Source organism: Panthera tigris, chromosome A1 (genome assembly GCF_018350195.1).
Source record: "Panthera tigris isolate Pti1 chromosome A1, P.tigris_Pti1_mat1.1, whole genome shotgun sequence".
NCBI classification, from domain to species: domain Eukaryota; kingdom Metazoa; phylum Chordata; class Mammalia; order Carnivora; family Felidae; genus Panthera; species Panthera tigris.
The window spans coordinates 5,832,301-5,846,794 of NC_056660.1; the positions used below are offsets into that span (position 1 = coordinate 5,832,301).

The 14,494-nt window shown below is 39.1% G+C and overlaps 1 protein-coding gene across 10 annotated transcripts in view; it reads right to left on the reverse strand.

The window, feature by feature from the left end:
* The window catches only part of LOC102958974 (phospholipid-transporting ATPase IB-like), a 220,089-nt gene that overhangs the window by 115,683 nt on the left and 89,912 nt on the right, over nt 1-14,494 (reverse strand). For all 10 annotated transcript variants that reach the window (XR_006217562.1, XM_042985568.1, XM_042985522.1 and 7 more), the window contains 3 exons: nt 13,212-13,296; nt 11,325-11,464; nt 5,989-6,127 (listed from right to left, as the gene is read on the reverse strand). Coding sequence is in view for 9 of the 10 variants with exons in the window: in XM_042985568.1 (XP_042841502.1) it covers nt 5,989-6,127; nt 11,325-11,464; nt 13,212-13,296 (364 nt within the window). In the remaining variant the exon portion in view is untranslated. The remainder of the gene's footprint in view (nt 1-5,988; nt 6,128-11,324; nt 11,465-13,211; nt 13,297-14,494) is intronic.

The following is a 14,494-nucleotide window of genomic DNA, read 5'->3' on the forward strand; positions in this document are numbered from 1 at the left end:
CTGTCTGACAACTAGTTCAAAGTCTAGAGGCTTATCACAAACACTGAGCAAGGGATTGTGGAGGGAAGAAATTGAAACATCGCTTCATTTTTATCTTAATCAGCAATTTAAGTAGAAATGGTTGGGAAACGGCATATAACTAATGGCTAAATCTGTACCTTTAAATGCCTGTGGATTTTTATTTTTATTATCTCTCTGTGACATGAGATTCAGTTCATACCGTGTATCAATTCCACATCCTGAGGGATCCAAGTTCTGTTGTATCAAGCCACTGTGTCAACATATTGTTCCTACTGTACTAATCAAATCCTAGGTGTGGCTAAAAGAAATAAACCCACCCAGTGCTCAAAGCATTCAACGTGACGATCAAAGTATACACCTCAGGGGCCACCTGGGTGTCTCAGTTGGTTAAACATCCGAATTCCGCTCAGGTCATGATCTCACAGTTCTCGTGGTTCGAGCCCTGCATCGGGCTGTGTGCTGGCAGCTTAAAGCCTGGAGTCTACTTTGGACTCTGTGTCTCCCTTCTCTCTGCCCCTCCACTGCTCCATGTTTTCTCTCTCTCTCTCTGTCTCTGTCTCAAAAATAAACATTGAAAACGTTTAAAGATAAATTTATACAGTATCACTTTTTAAAATTTTTTTAAGTTTATTTTTGAGAGAAAGAGAGCATAAGTGGGGGAGGGGCAGAGAGAGAGAGAATCCCAAGCAGGTTCCACGCTGCCAGTGCAGGGCCTGACGTGGGGCTCGGGCCCATGAACCGTGAGATCATGACCTGAGTCAAAATCAAGAATCAGATGCCTAACTGACTGAACCACCCAGGCCCCCCAGGAGGTAATCATTCTTAAATGATCTTCCTCATCAGTTATTGGTTCATCTGATGCTTCCTGTGTAAATCGTGGTTTTTTTCCCTAAAGAATGCAGTGATCTTTAATTTCTATTTTGAAGCCTGTGGATATTTGCTTTGCATTGCTACAGCAGTTTTCAAAACCAGAGTTTCTAAACTCTTCTAAGAATTCTAAAGATTCCCTGATACATTTTTTAAATGTTCACTTATATTTCAGAGAAAAATAGGGGGAGCAGGAAAGGGGCAGAGAGAGAGGGCCGATGATCCGAAGCAGGCTCTGCACTGACAGCAGAGAGCCCAGTGTGGGGCTTGATCCCAGGAACCATGAGATCATGACCTGAGCTGAAGTCAGACACTTAAATGACTGATTTAAGGTGCCCCAAGATTTCCTGATAAATTTTATTGCAATGTTCATGTTTCCACTTTGACTTTGTCATAAGTTACTGACAAAGTTAACTGCCTAATGCTGTCAGTTTCTGTACCAGCATGCGGGTTGGAGAATTAATATTTGTGCCAGACACAGACAAGCCAGCCTCCACCTGTGGGTTCCAGTGCTGCCCCCAAGAAGAAACTTCTTCTGTCCTGAAGCTGTTGCTGCTGCTGACTCTATATAAACAAAGGCTAAAAAGTCTCCATATAGAGAGGTTCCTCAAAAAGTTAAAAACAGAACTACCCTACAACCCAACAATGACACTACCAGATATTTACACAAAGGATACAAAAATACCAATTCAAAGAGACACATGCACCCCAATGTTTACAGCAGCATTATCAACAATAGCCAAATGGAAAAAGCCCAAAAGTCCATCAAATGGATGGATGAGCAGATAAAGAAGAGGTGATATATATATACATATATATATATATGTATATATATATATATATATACACACACACACACACACACACATATATATATGTATACACACACACATATAATGAAATATTACTCAGCCATCCAAAAGAGTGAAATCTTGCTATTTACAATGACATGGATGGAGCTAGAGTGTATTACGCTAAACAAAACAAGTCAGAGACAACTACCATGTGATCTCACTCATAGTGGAATTTAAGAAACAAAACATGAAGTAGGGGAAGGAGGGAAAAAGAGAGAGAGGGAGGCAAACCATAAGAGGCTCTTAATGAGAGAGAACAAACTGAAGGCTGCCGGAGGGGAGGTGGGAGGGGATGGGCTTACCGGGTGATGGGTATTAAGGAGGGCACTTGGAATGAGCACTGGGTGTTATATATTAAGTGATGAGCCACTAAATTCTACTCCTGAAACCGATACAACACTATATTTTAACTAACTAGAATTTAAATAAAAACTTGAAACAAAAAGTGTCTGAAATAAAAAAATAAACAAAATTAAAAGTCTCCATATATTATGAAAAGTTAAATCAGTATGCAGGCACTGATGGCTTACTCGTACCCAGCATCATATTGGGTGCAAAGGAAGATTTACGACAGGTATGTATTATAAGCCTCTTAAAACCTAAGGAATCAAAGCTAACACAAAAGAGGAAAAAAAACAACATACTGGTAAGCCAAATATAATAGTATAAATGCTGCTGAGGTTGAGAAGTAGCAGATTGTGTTGAACTGTGTTATCAGAAAGCTTTCAGGGGAGCCTGGGTGGCTCAGTCGGTTAAGCATCCGACTTCGCCTCAGGTCGTGATCTCACAGTTCATGGGTTTGAGCCCCATGTCGGGCTCTGTGCTGACAGCTCAGAACCTGGAGCCTGCTTTGGATTCTGTGTCTGCCTGTCTCCCCGCCCCTTCCCCGCTCACACTCTGTCTCTCTCTCTCAAAAATAAATAAACATGAAAGAAAGAAAGAAAGAAAGAAAGAAAGAAAGAAAGAAAGAAAGAAAGAAAGAAAGAAAGAAAGAAAGAAAGAAAGAAAGAAATTAAGAAAGAAAGAAAGCTTTCAGAAGTTAATAGAACTAGTAGTCTTAGAAAACAGACAACAACGTGACAGGAGTCCTCAAACCCGATCCTGACATACTGATTCCTGAACGTATGTCAGTAAGTAAACCTCCTGCCAAGTCCTTGATCCAATTTTGTTCGTAACCAGTAACAAGACTGTTGAGTCTTTTAAGTGCACAGCGTGAGCCAACTTGAGCTCCGTGAGAGATGGCAGTAATGAGAACTGCCACAACATTCACAAAGGCAGCGGCCAACATTTTCAAAGCCCTCGTTGGACCCAGTATTTCAGAAAGAACCGTACATGTGCATCTCATTTAATGGTCACAATCACCAGAGGTATCATGGTTCTCTCCATTTTAGTAATGAGGAAATTGAGGATTAGAAAAGCCCACAAAAGCACAAGCTTGTAAATGTAAAGGCAGAAGATTCAGGCTCAAAACGTGGTCCTTGTAACTCCGAAGTCTGTGGTTTTAAACCACTATGCTCTAGATTATCTTTGAAAGATACAAAGATGTCAGCTCTCAGACACAGCTCAGTCTTCTTTTTGAATCCAATCCCCAGCCATTCAAACTCACGAAAGTAAGGTGAGAGCTCTCTAACCAAAGGCTATTGCATTTCTTGGAAAAGAAAATGGCCATGAAAGCCTCTAAGAAAACAAATTATATCAGCATGCTCTTCGGTTTCTATCAAAGCTCATTGACTCCATTTTTAGCTGGTCTCTGCAGGCGTAGCCTCTAAGGGAGGACAATAAAATTCACTCTGGGACCCAGTACTCAAAAGGCGTCAGGGGACTGTAGGCTGCATTCAGGCAACAGACGTGTTTTGCTTTGCCCTTACAGAATTTTATACATTTGAGCCCACATCTACGTATCAAGATATTTCGCATCAAAATACAGAATTCTGAATCATCTTCTAAAAACAAAAAACCTGTGCCAACAGCGGACTCTCATTTCCAAAAGGCAAGACTACACCGACTGTCCCTGGGGGGCCAGTGTTGCCCCTGTGGGCTTCCTCCTCCGACACGTGTGTACTGCCCCTCACTCTGGTCCTGCCTGATTCTTCCAGATGTTTGCAAGCCCTGCTTTAAGAAATTACAGAGTTTGTTTCCTTTCTTCCTTCAAGTCCACCAGAGTTACTGTACATTTTTTTTTGAACGGATGCAATTTAACATGGCGGTTTTCTAAGAATCCATTATTCTGAGCAAAGAATCCTTCAAGTGAATTACAGACTTCTAACAAAAATAAGTTTCATTCAGTAAGGATAAAAATTCCGCTACTAATAACAATGGCTGTGTCTCATCTAGGTAGGGTTTCAGTCCTGAGCTGAGGGGACAGTTGAAGGCTTAGGAGAAACAAACAGTCCTCAGGTAGCGGGTTTGTAAAGAATGATAGGGTGCACTTTAGGAAGACAGGAAGAGAGCAGTCATTCTCCTTTGCGGTGCTGGGTCAGCTGAGCCCCTTCACAGGATATACACTGAGTTACTGTGGTCACTGAGGTCATGGTTATCAAGAAACATAGCAAGTCACACTAAAGCCAAAACATGGGAGAGCTGGCAAGAGGAGAGCATATGCATAGTGTGTCCTCAGATATTTGCCAGGTGGATAAATGAGTGACTACGTCGTCCTCTGAGTCCTTAATAATTACACGAATATCTAGCATTCGTGAAGGACTTGTGAATGCCGCACCTCAAGCTAAGGTCTTCACAGAGACTACCTCGAGGCATCCTCACAAGAGCCCTGTGAGGTTAAAAATATCATCATTATCCCCATTTCACAGACAAGAAGAAGGTGATGTTTAGAGACGTTCAAATCGATCCTTCCAAACTGACCAACCCTGCACTGACTCTGTGTTCCCTTCCAGCCACACCCTATTTCTCTGCTCCCCTTCACAGCAAAACTCTTCGAAAGACTCCTCTGTGCCCACTGCACCCTCATCAGTGAGGGCTGACACATCGGCCCACCAGATGTACCCCGATTGGTCCCTCCTCCCCTTCCCATCACATCCTGGTGCAAGTCGCCACCGTCTCTCATCTAGACGTCCGCAAAGGCTCGCTGCCTGATCTCCTGACTTGATCCGGCCCAGCCTGCACACGGTAGCCAACAGATCTTGTTGAAACGCAGATGAGACCATATTACTCTCCTGCTTGAAAGGGTACACATTTCTTACAGCAGATTCTCATCTCCTGTCTTCTCTGCTTTGCTCCCTGTACTCCAACCACACCGGCCTCTCGACTGCTCCTCGAGCACACACAGGCCCGTACCAGGGCCACGGCGCTCACCATACTCCTGGCCTGGAACACTCATCGCAGGGACCTTCCCGATGCTTGCTCCTTCTTTCCTTCTTTCCATCTCCTTAACAGACGTTCTATTTAATTACCTTCTCCACCTCTTGCTATGCCTTTCTTTGTTTTTATTCTTAGCACCGATTGTAATATAATACGTAGTGATTTGCTTATTAATTTTATCTCCTCTACTCGTATATAAGTTTCATGAAGAAAGAGAGTATTACTCAAGTTTTCATTCCCAGCTCCTAGAGTGTCCTCATATCTAGTAAGTGTCCAATATTCATTAAATGAATGAATGCAGAGTAAACAAATGAGTGGAGACAGCAAGTGAAGGGTGTCTGGTGTACACAGACTCATTTTATCATATATGTTCATCTAAACAGAGCTGGATGCCATCATGATTATGAAAAAAACATCATAATTTCAATTCCTTGTCACCACTGAAATTTGAATATGCACAGCTAACAGTTAATTTTTCAACTCCTATTCTGCACACCTCAACCCTAAGACACAATCATACAGTAAAGTTAAGGGGGAAAGGGGCCAAAAAAAGTGACATTGGGGCTTGGGGAAAAAACAGCTGAATATTCTAATAATCAAAATATTTATGAATAAACATATATAATACAAAGATAGGTATACACATTATAGAGAAAATATGCCATAACTTCAGGTTTCCAAGGAAAGGAACAAGAAACTACATACTACTCATGTCAGCATTCTGCAGTCTCTATTTCAACAATGTGAAGGAGACACAACAGTTTGCTTTGCTTGGTTTGTTTAAATTTTTTGCATGGCAAGGTTCCATTGCACTCCATTTTCCCCAAAGACATATAAAACAATTACTTGAAGGAAGCTCATTCATTCTTGATACTAGGATATATTTAGAATACCTGTTCAACCAGATTTTTAAAAACTTTGTATCTATTACCTATGTTAATTGCAGTTTCTTGTTTATCTCCTGTCAGGACCCATATTTTTATGTTTGCGTTCAGTAAAGTTGTTATCGTTTCTGGAACACGTGCTTGAAGGTGATCTTCAATGGCTGTGGCACCAAGCAGCAGAAATTCCTAGACGTTTTTTTCAAAGAGATATTTTTTATTATTAGTTAAGATAAAAAAACATTTTAAGACGGAATAAATTGGGCAAATTTTGACAAAAGATACGCATTCTACTTATTATGTGAAGTCCCATACCTGTACACACACGCATACTTTTTTCTTGTCTCTTCCATTGGTCTGTTTGTCCCTAGTTTGTTACAGTATGAGGCAGTGTAGCATGATAGTTAAAAGCATAGACTCATGGATCCATGTCTTAACTCTACAAATCACTACAAGTTATGATCTACAAACGATCATAAGCACATTACTTAAATTTCCATGCCTTCATTTCTTCATCTATAACTGGCAAAGTAGGGGGAAAATGACTCAGAGAATTATTGTGAGAGTTAACATTTAGAAAGTGAGTAGAATAGTATCCAACGTATTATAATTAGGAAATTAGGATCTGAATAGACATTTCTCCAAAGAAGATACACAAATAATCAAAAAACACATGAAAAGACGTTCAACATCATTAAAGAAGTGTAAATTAAAATCACAGTGAGACAACCGCTTCGTACCCAGTAGGGTGGCTATACCAAGTTATAGATAGTAACAAGTGTTGGCAAGGATGTGAAAAAATTGGAACCCTCATACAGCGGTGGTAGGAATGGAGAATGGTGCAGCCACTTTGGAAAACTAGTCTGGCAGCTTCTCAAATGGTTACATGGAGTTGCCATATGACCCAGCAATTTCATTCTCAGGTATATTCAGGAAATAAGGAATGCCCACATGAAAACTTCCATGAGTGCATACAGAAGCATTATTCACAAGAGCCAAGTGGAAACAATCCAGATGTCCTTCGACAGAAGAATGGATAAACAATTGTATACCTACACAATGGAATACTATTTGGCACGGAAAATGAATGAGATACTGGTACGTGCTACAATATGGATAAATCCTAAAAACATTAAGCTAAATGAAAGAAGCAAGTCACTAATATTTATGATTCCATTTATATGAAATATCCAGAGGAGGTGAATCTACACAGACTAAAGGAAATTAGTGCCTGCATGGGGCTGGGCAACAGAGTAGGAGGGTACCAGAGAGTGAATACTAACAGATATGGGGATTGAGAAGGATGTTGAAAATATTGTGTTCATTATGGTGATGGTTGCACAATTCTATTGAATACAGATATTATGCAGCTGAATATACTAAAAACTGTAGATTGTATACTTTAAATGGAGGAATTGTATGGTATGTGAATTATATCTCAATAAAGATGTTGTATTAAAAAAAAGGAATTATTCAAAGGAAATTTGAGGCCAGAGAACCTCAGAATCAAGTCTAATTCAATCAGCCAATATGTCAGATTCATATTTTACCAATTGAGTGATACTGGCAACACGAAAATTAATTACTTTAGCAGTTACTAAGTTATGATGTACTTACTGACTATCGATACAAATGTGGAGATTGTCTCTCTTACTCTTACCCAACAGGAAACAAATTTAAATTTTATGAGTGTCCTAAGGAAAAATATTCAAGAAGAAAAGAAGTGCTACTGGCCACAAGAGCTAGGAATATCAGAAAATCCCTCCCTATAACTGAAAACAAGTAGAGTCATAACAATGTGCATGGAATTATCTATAAGAACCAATTTCACACAACTAGTTGACCCTGACACATCTTTGGTGTTATATTCCGGTAGTTACCAAAAAGTCCATAGAGAGTAGCCATATAACTAATTAACATAACATCAGCTGGAACTGTGGAAATTAACACAAATCACCAGGCAGAATATTAGACACTCTTATAGCTAAAAAAAAAAAAAAAAAAGATGTAAAAGATCTGTATGCTGAAAACTATAGAAAACTTATGAAGGAAACTGAAGAAGACACAAAGGAATGGAAAAACTCTCCATGCTCATGGATTGAAAGAATAAATATTGTTAAAATGTCAATATTACCCAAAGCAATCTACACATTCAGTGCAATCCCAATTAAAACTGCACTGGCACTCTTCTCAAAGCTAGAACAATCCTAAAATTTTAATGGCACTACAAAAGACCCTGAATAGCCAAAGTAGTATCGAAGAAGAAAACCAAAGCGGGAGGCATCATAATCCCAGACTTTAGCCTCTACTACAAAGCTGGAATCCTCAAGACAGTATGGTAGTGGCACAGAAACAGACACATAGACCAATGGAATAGAGAACCCAGAATTGGACCCACAAATGTATGGCCAACTAATCTTTGACAAAGCAGGAAAGAGTATCCAATGGAAAAAAGACAATCTCTTTAGCAAATGGTGCTGGGAGAACTGGAGAGCAACATGCAGAAAAATGAAACTAGACCACTTTCTTACACCATACACAAAAATAAACTCAAAATGGATGAAGGACCTGAATGTCAGACAGGAAACCATCAATACCCTAGGGGAGAAAGCAGGATAAAACCTCTTTGACCTCAGCTGCAGCAATTTCTTACTTGACACATCTCCAAAGGAAAGGGAAATAAAAGCAAAAATGAACCACTGGGACCTCATCAATATAAAAAAGCTTCTGCACTGCAAAGAGAACAATCAACAAAACTAAAAGGCAACCGAATGGAGTGGGAAAAGATATTTGCAAAGGACATATCGGACAAAGGGCTAGTATCCAAAATCTGTAAAGAACTCACCAAACTCCACACCCAAAAAACAAATAATCCAATGAAGAAATGGGCAGAAAACATGAATAGACACTTCTCCAAAGAAGACATCCAGATGGCACATGAAAAGATGCACAACGTCATTCCTCATCAGGGAAATACAAATCAAAACCACACTGAGATACCACCTCACGCCACAGTGGCTAAAATGAACAAATCAAGAGACTATAGATGCTGGAGAGGATGTGGAGAAATGGGAACCCTCTTGCACTATTGGTGGGAATGCAGACTGGTGCAGCCACTCGGGAAGACAGTGTGGAGGTTCCTCAAAAAATTAAAAACAGAACTACCCTAAGACCCAGAAATAGCACTACTAGGAATTTACCCAAGGGATACAGGAGTACTGATGCATAGGGGCACGTGTACCCCAATGTTTATAGCAGCGCTTTCAACAATAGCCAAATTATGGAAAGAGCCTAAATGTCTATCAACTGACAAATGGATAAAGAAGATGTGGTTTATGTACACAATGGAATATTACGTGGCAATGAGAAAGAATGAAATATGGCCTTTTGTAGCAATGTGGATGGACTGGAGAGTGTTATACTAAGTGAAATGAGTCAGGCAGAGAAAGACAGATACCATATGTTTCACTCATATGTGGATCTTGAGAAACTTAACAGAAGACCATGGGGGAGGAGAAGGGGGAAAAAAGAGAGAAAGAGGCAAACCATAAGAGACTCTTAAATACTGAGAACAAACTGAGGGTTGATGGGGGTTGGGGGGGAGGGGAAAGTGGGTGATGGGCATTGAGGAGGACACCTGTTAGGATGAGCACTGGGTGTTGTGTGGAAACCAATTTGACAAGAAGTTATATTAAAAATAATCAAAATGGGAGCGCCCTGGTGGCTCAGTTGGTTGAGTGACCGACTTCGGCTCAGGTCATGATCTTGCAGTTTGTGAGTTAATGCCCCGCGTCGGGCTCTGTGCTGACAGCTCGGAGTCTGGAGCCTGCCTCGGATTCTATGTCTCCCCCTCTCTCTACCCCTCCCCTGCTCACTCTCTGTGTCTCTCGGTCTCTCAATAATAAATAGACATTAAAAAAATTTTTTTTAAATAATCAAAATAAATAAATAAAATTAAAAAATAAACACTGTCTGTTTGCCAGGCACTGTGTACATGCTGGAGACCAGCATTCAGCTGATGATTCACCTAATAACATGAAGAAACCAGTCAGCTTGAGGCCACCGCACTCCCTGACCTTGCCACCCATCTCACATAACCTGGGAAAGGCAAACTTACCTGTTCTTTTTCTTATCCTATGAATTCCTTACTCTTTTCCCACTTATGACTTCCAGACTAAAACTAAAACTAAAATATAAAATACATCGGTTTGGTTGAAAAATAATTGCATAGTAATACTTGTACAGTCTTTCAAGTGCCAGAGGCCAATTTCAACTGCCCGGATTTCTTCCCGGTATGTGGGAGCAACAGACAACTTGCCGGGAACATAAGGAAGAGGAGGGTTACATAAGTCCGTCTCCTTGCTGTGCTGCGTCAACAGATGCGGAGTAATCACCTGTGAGGGTTATTGCGGCACATTCACGTAGTTGGTGTGAAGCTAGGTTAGGGTCCTAATCTTTCAACACACAACTTAAAAACAAAAACAAAAACATAGACCCAATGATGTCAAGAAAACCCCCGAGTCTAAATTTGCTTTGGCTGTGCTCCTGCAGGAATAAAATGCAGAGTTCATGGAACCAAATGACAAAAGAACCCAAGTCAAGAAACTAAGATAAGAATGGACCCAGGAGCCACAAGATCCCTGAGGCCACAACAAGCAAATTCACAGTGACCCTCGAGTGACACTCAACAGTCCAGGGTGCAAGAGATCCCCTGGAACAGTAACCCCCAGAGAAGAGCACAATAAAATTATATTCATCCATGTAATGAAATACCATGGACTGATCTAAGAAAATAACAGAAGAATATCCAGTGATATGGAAAAACTATCCCCAATTTATTGCAAAGTGAAATTTTTCATGATTCAAGCAGTATTTTCATGGGGAAAATTCGATGGAGATTTTTTTTTTGGCGGCAGGGCGGGGGGGGGGGGGTAGATTTTTACTTTTAATTTTTATAGGAAAAAATTTGTATATGTGTATTAAATACCTACAGTGGAACACCACACATATATGAAGAAAGAGACTGGAAGATTATACACTAGAACTTAGTCATTTGCCCAACATTACAGATGATGGTTATTTACTATTCCAGCTTATTTTTCTGTGAAAAACATGTATTTCTTTTGGAATGGGAAAGGTTATTAAAAAAAAAAAAAAGGGATAACAAGATTGAAGTAATTAGGATATGATTTGGAAAAGAAAGAAATATTTTTAATATTTTACAAGATATATCTTATGAATCGGCAGTACAAAATGTATACTTCTGAAGAAAAAAAAACCACAATTTAACTGAATTTTTAAAATTACATCAAGACATGAAAACATCGATGAGTGCATGTTTTCAAAACTTTGACTTGGCCTGTAGCATACACATGGGGTACGTTACCTTTTCGATACGATCGTAACATTCTTCCAGACTCTGCCTTCTGTCCTGTATAACCGTACTTGCTTTTTTATACTCCATCAACCACTGTTGATATTGTTTCTCCGTTAAATCTGTATAGGCAATGCAGAGAGTTCTCAGTCCTGTAAGAAAGAATGGAATACAACCTGATCAAGCCGTCAGTCAGTGATCAGGGAGAAGTAGAGAATTTGAAAACAAATCCAAAAGTGTTAGGGGTCACGGGAATGTGAAGTCCTTCCAATGGCCCTACCTGATCTGTCCCTGGCTGCCTTACTGATTGATCTTATCTCCTCCCCTCTTCATTGCTTTCTTACTGGTCCTCTTCCTGCTGGTCCTCTTACCTCCCAAAACTTGCACTTCCTCTGCCCTTGTCCAGGAATCTTTTCCCCTGGAAAGCCACATGGTTCTCCTTCCCTTTCTTCAGTTTCTGCCTAACTCAGCCTGCAGAGAGAGCAACCATCACGCTCTGTTCCCCTATCCTGCTTAAATTTTCTCCATGGCACTTATCACCCCCCAGACATTATCTATTATTGGCCAATTCCCTCAGGGCATGAGCTGTCTATGTTTTGTTCACTTCTGTACTGGGAGCTCACAACAGCGCACGGCACTTAATAAATACTCAATATCTATTTGTTGAAGGAAGGAGAAGATGAACGAGGCTTTAGTTTTTCAATTTCCAAGTAAGTCAAACAATTGTTAAAATAACAGAATATGAATTTAAATCCCATTTTGTAAAGACTTACTGGGAAAAAAATTAGAAATCATATTTTACTCTAATATTTTACGCTAACCCCTGAAAAGCATTCAAATAGTTGGGCATCCCCTAGAAATGAACTCATTACAGATAAGCTAAAGAAGTTGTTATATTGTTTTGAGCTCCATTACAATATAGTTCCTATATGCTTCTACCTGTTGTAACCTGCCTACAGCTCACATCTATTTTAAGACGGCAGTAAAAGGCCCAAAGTGCAACCTTGCAAAATACCAACACTTCTAGGCAAAACACATGGCTGTGGGAAGCAGAAGCTTATAAACTAAAATGATAAAGGGGGATACAGCTTCCAGGTATTATTAGCTTTACTCTTACATGATACGATACCTTGCTTTTTCAAAACTTCTATAAACTTTTTAGTTAGTGTTGTTCTTATTCAAAACTCACTCATGAAATTTTCTTTTTAATTAAAAAAAGTTTTAAGTGTTTATTTATTTTTGAGAGAGAGAGAAAGAGACAAAGCGTGAGAAGCAGGGAGGGGCAGAGAGAGAGGGAGCCACAGAACTCAAAGCAGGCTCTGGGCTTGAAGCTGTCAGCACAGAGCCTGAGGAACTCGAACTCACAAGCTGTGAGATCGCGACCTAAACCAAAGTCAGACACTCAGCCAACTGAGCCACCCAGGCGCCCCCTGAAATTTTATTTCTTAAGAGATGGGTGATAAGTCAAAATCAGAAGGATAATAAGAGAATGGCAGGAAAACATTGAGTGTGTCTGCTTTCTGAGTTATATGCACAAAATAGGTAACTTTTTCTCTACTATGGGCCAAGTTCCTAGTACAACAAATAGAAATAGATAATAGATGTCTTTGTAGACACTGCTTTTGGAATAAAGGAAGAACTTCACAGTAGAAACATACTTTTTAGTGTTTGCTCATAAGCATAAAACACATGGAGAGAGAAAGAAGGAAAAATAATGTCTCAACAGGGTTTATCTGAAGAACCATTTACTTTTAAGCAAACAGAAGGCATTAAAAAGTCACATATATGAATGAGCTCCCCTTGCCAGCCAAGCATCAATGACATACATTCAGTTTATAATTTCAATATTTAAGAAGAGCATTTCAAAAGGAAACATCATTCTAAACAATTTTCACTTACCTTCTTTGGCAAAATATTCCAGATGGGTTAATGTCTCCTTCACAAAGAGAGAGTCATCTGAAAGTCTCTCATAAATCACTGTATCCTATAAAAAAAAAAAAAAAAAGTTCCTGTGACTAACATCTTATCTAAGCCTGACAGTCCAAATTCTAAATACTGCATTACAATTTTATTGTCATATACAATAGATGTGAGGAACTCAAGCAGTCCCAGGGAAGGCACAATTCCAAAGAGGATACATTACATACAGAGGAACAGAGGTAACAGACTTTTCACTGAGACAATGCAAGTGATAAGCCAGTAAAGCACGATCTTTAAAGAACTGAAAGAAAAAAATTGTCAACCTGGAATCCTATATTCCGCAAAAATTTATTTCAAAATGAAGGTGAGAGAAAATAAAGATGAAATAAAAATATTTTTCAGACATAAACAGGCTGAAAAAACTTACTGCCAACAGATGCATGCTATAAGATATGGTAAAGGGAATCTGTCAGAGAGGAGATTATAGCAAATAGAAACATGAGTCTGAAGAGCACTGAAAATGATAATGACATGAGCGTGTGTCACACACAGTATTTTTCTTATTTATTTTAACAAGGATAATTGCTTGAGCAAAACTAATAACAATACACTGTGAAGTTTATAACATTTATAAAATTAAAATGTCTGACAAGAGCACAAAGATTGGGTGGAAACAGATGGAAGTATAGAATTGTAAGGTATATAATCACTCCAAGACAGAATGTAATAAATTAAAGATGCCCACTCTAAGACCTAAAACAACTAATCAAATTTTAAAAAGGAGAGATATAGGAATAAAAAAATACTGAAGTAATTCTTGTCATAAATGAAAAAGAACTGGAACAAATAGAAAATAAATGGCAAAATGATGTGTTTAAACCTAGCTGTATCAGTAAGCACATGTAAATGGTTTAATATCCAGTTAAAAGGCAGAGAATTCCAGGATGGATTAAAGATAAAAAACAAAACAAAACAAAAAAACAACCAACTACATGCTTCCTAGAAGAATCGTACTTTAAGTATGAAGACACAAATGGGCTAAAAAGAAAGAAAAAAATATACCATAGCAACACTAATCAAAAGAAGCCTGCGATGGCTATGTTATAACCAGACAATAGAGAATTCAGAGTGAAGAAAATTGCCAGGGATAAGGAAAATCATTTTGCACTGACAAAAGGGTCAATTTCATCAAGAGGAATTGGCAATCCTGAATGTTTATACACCTAATGACATAGCTTCAAAATTAAGCTTAAACTAATAGA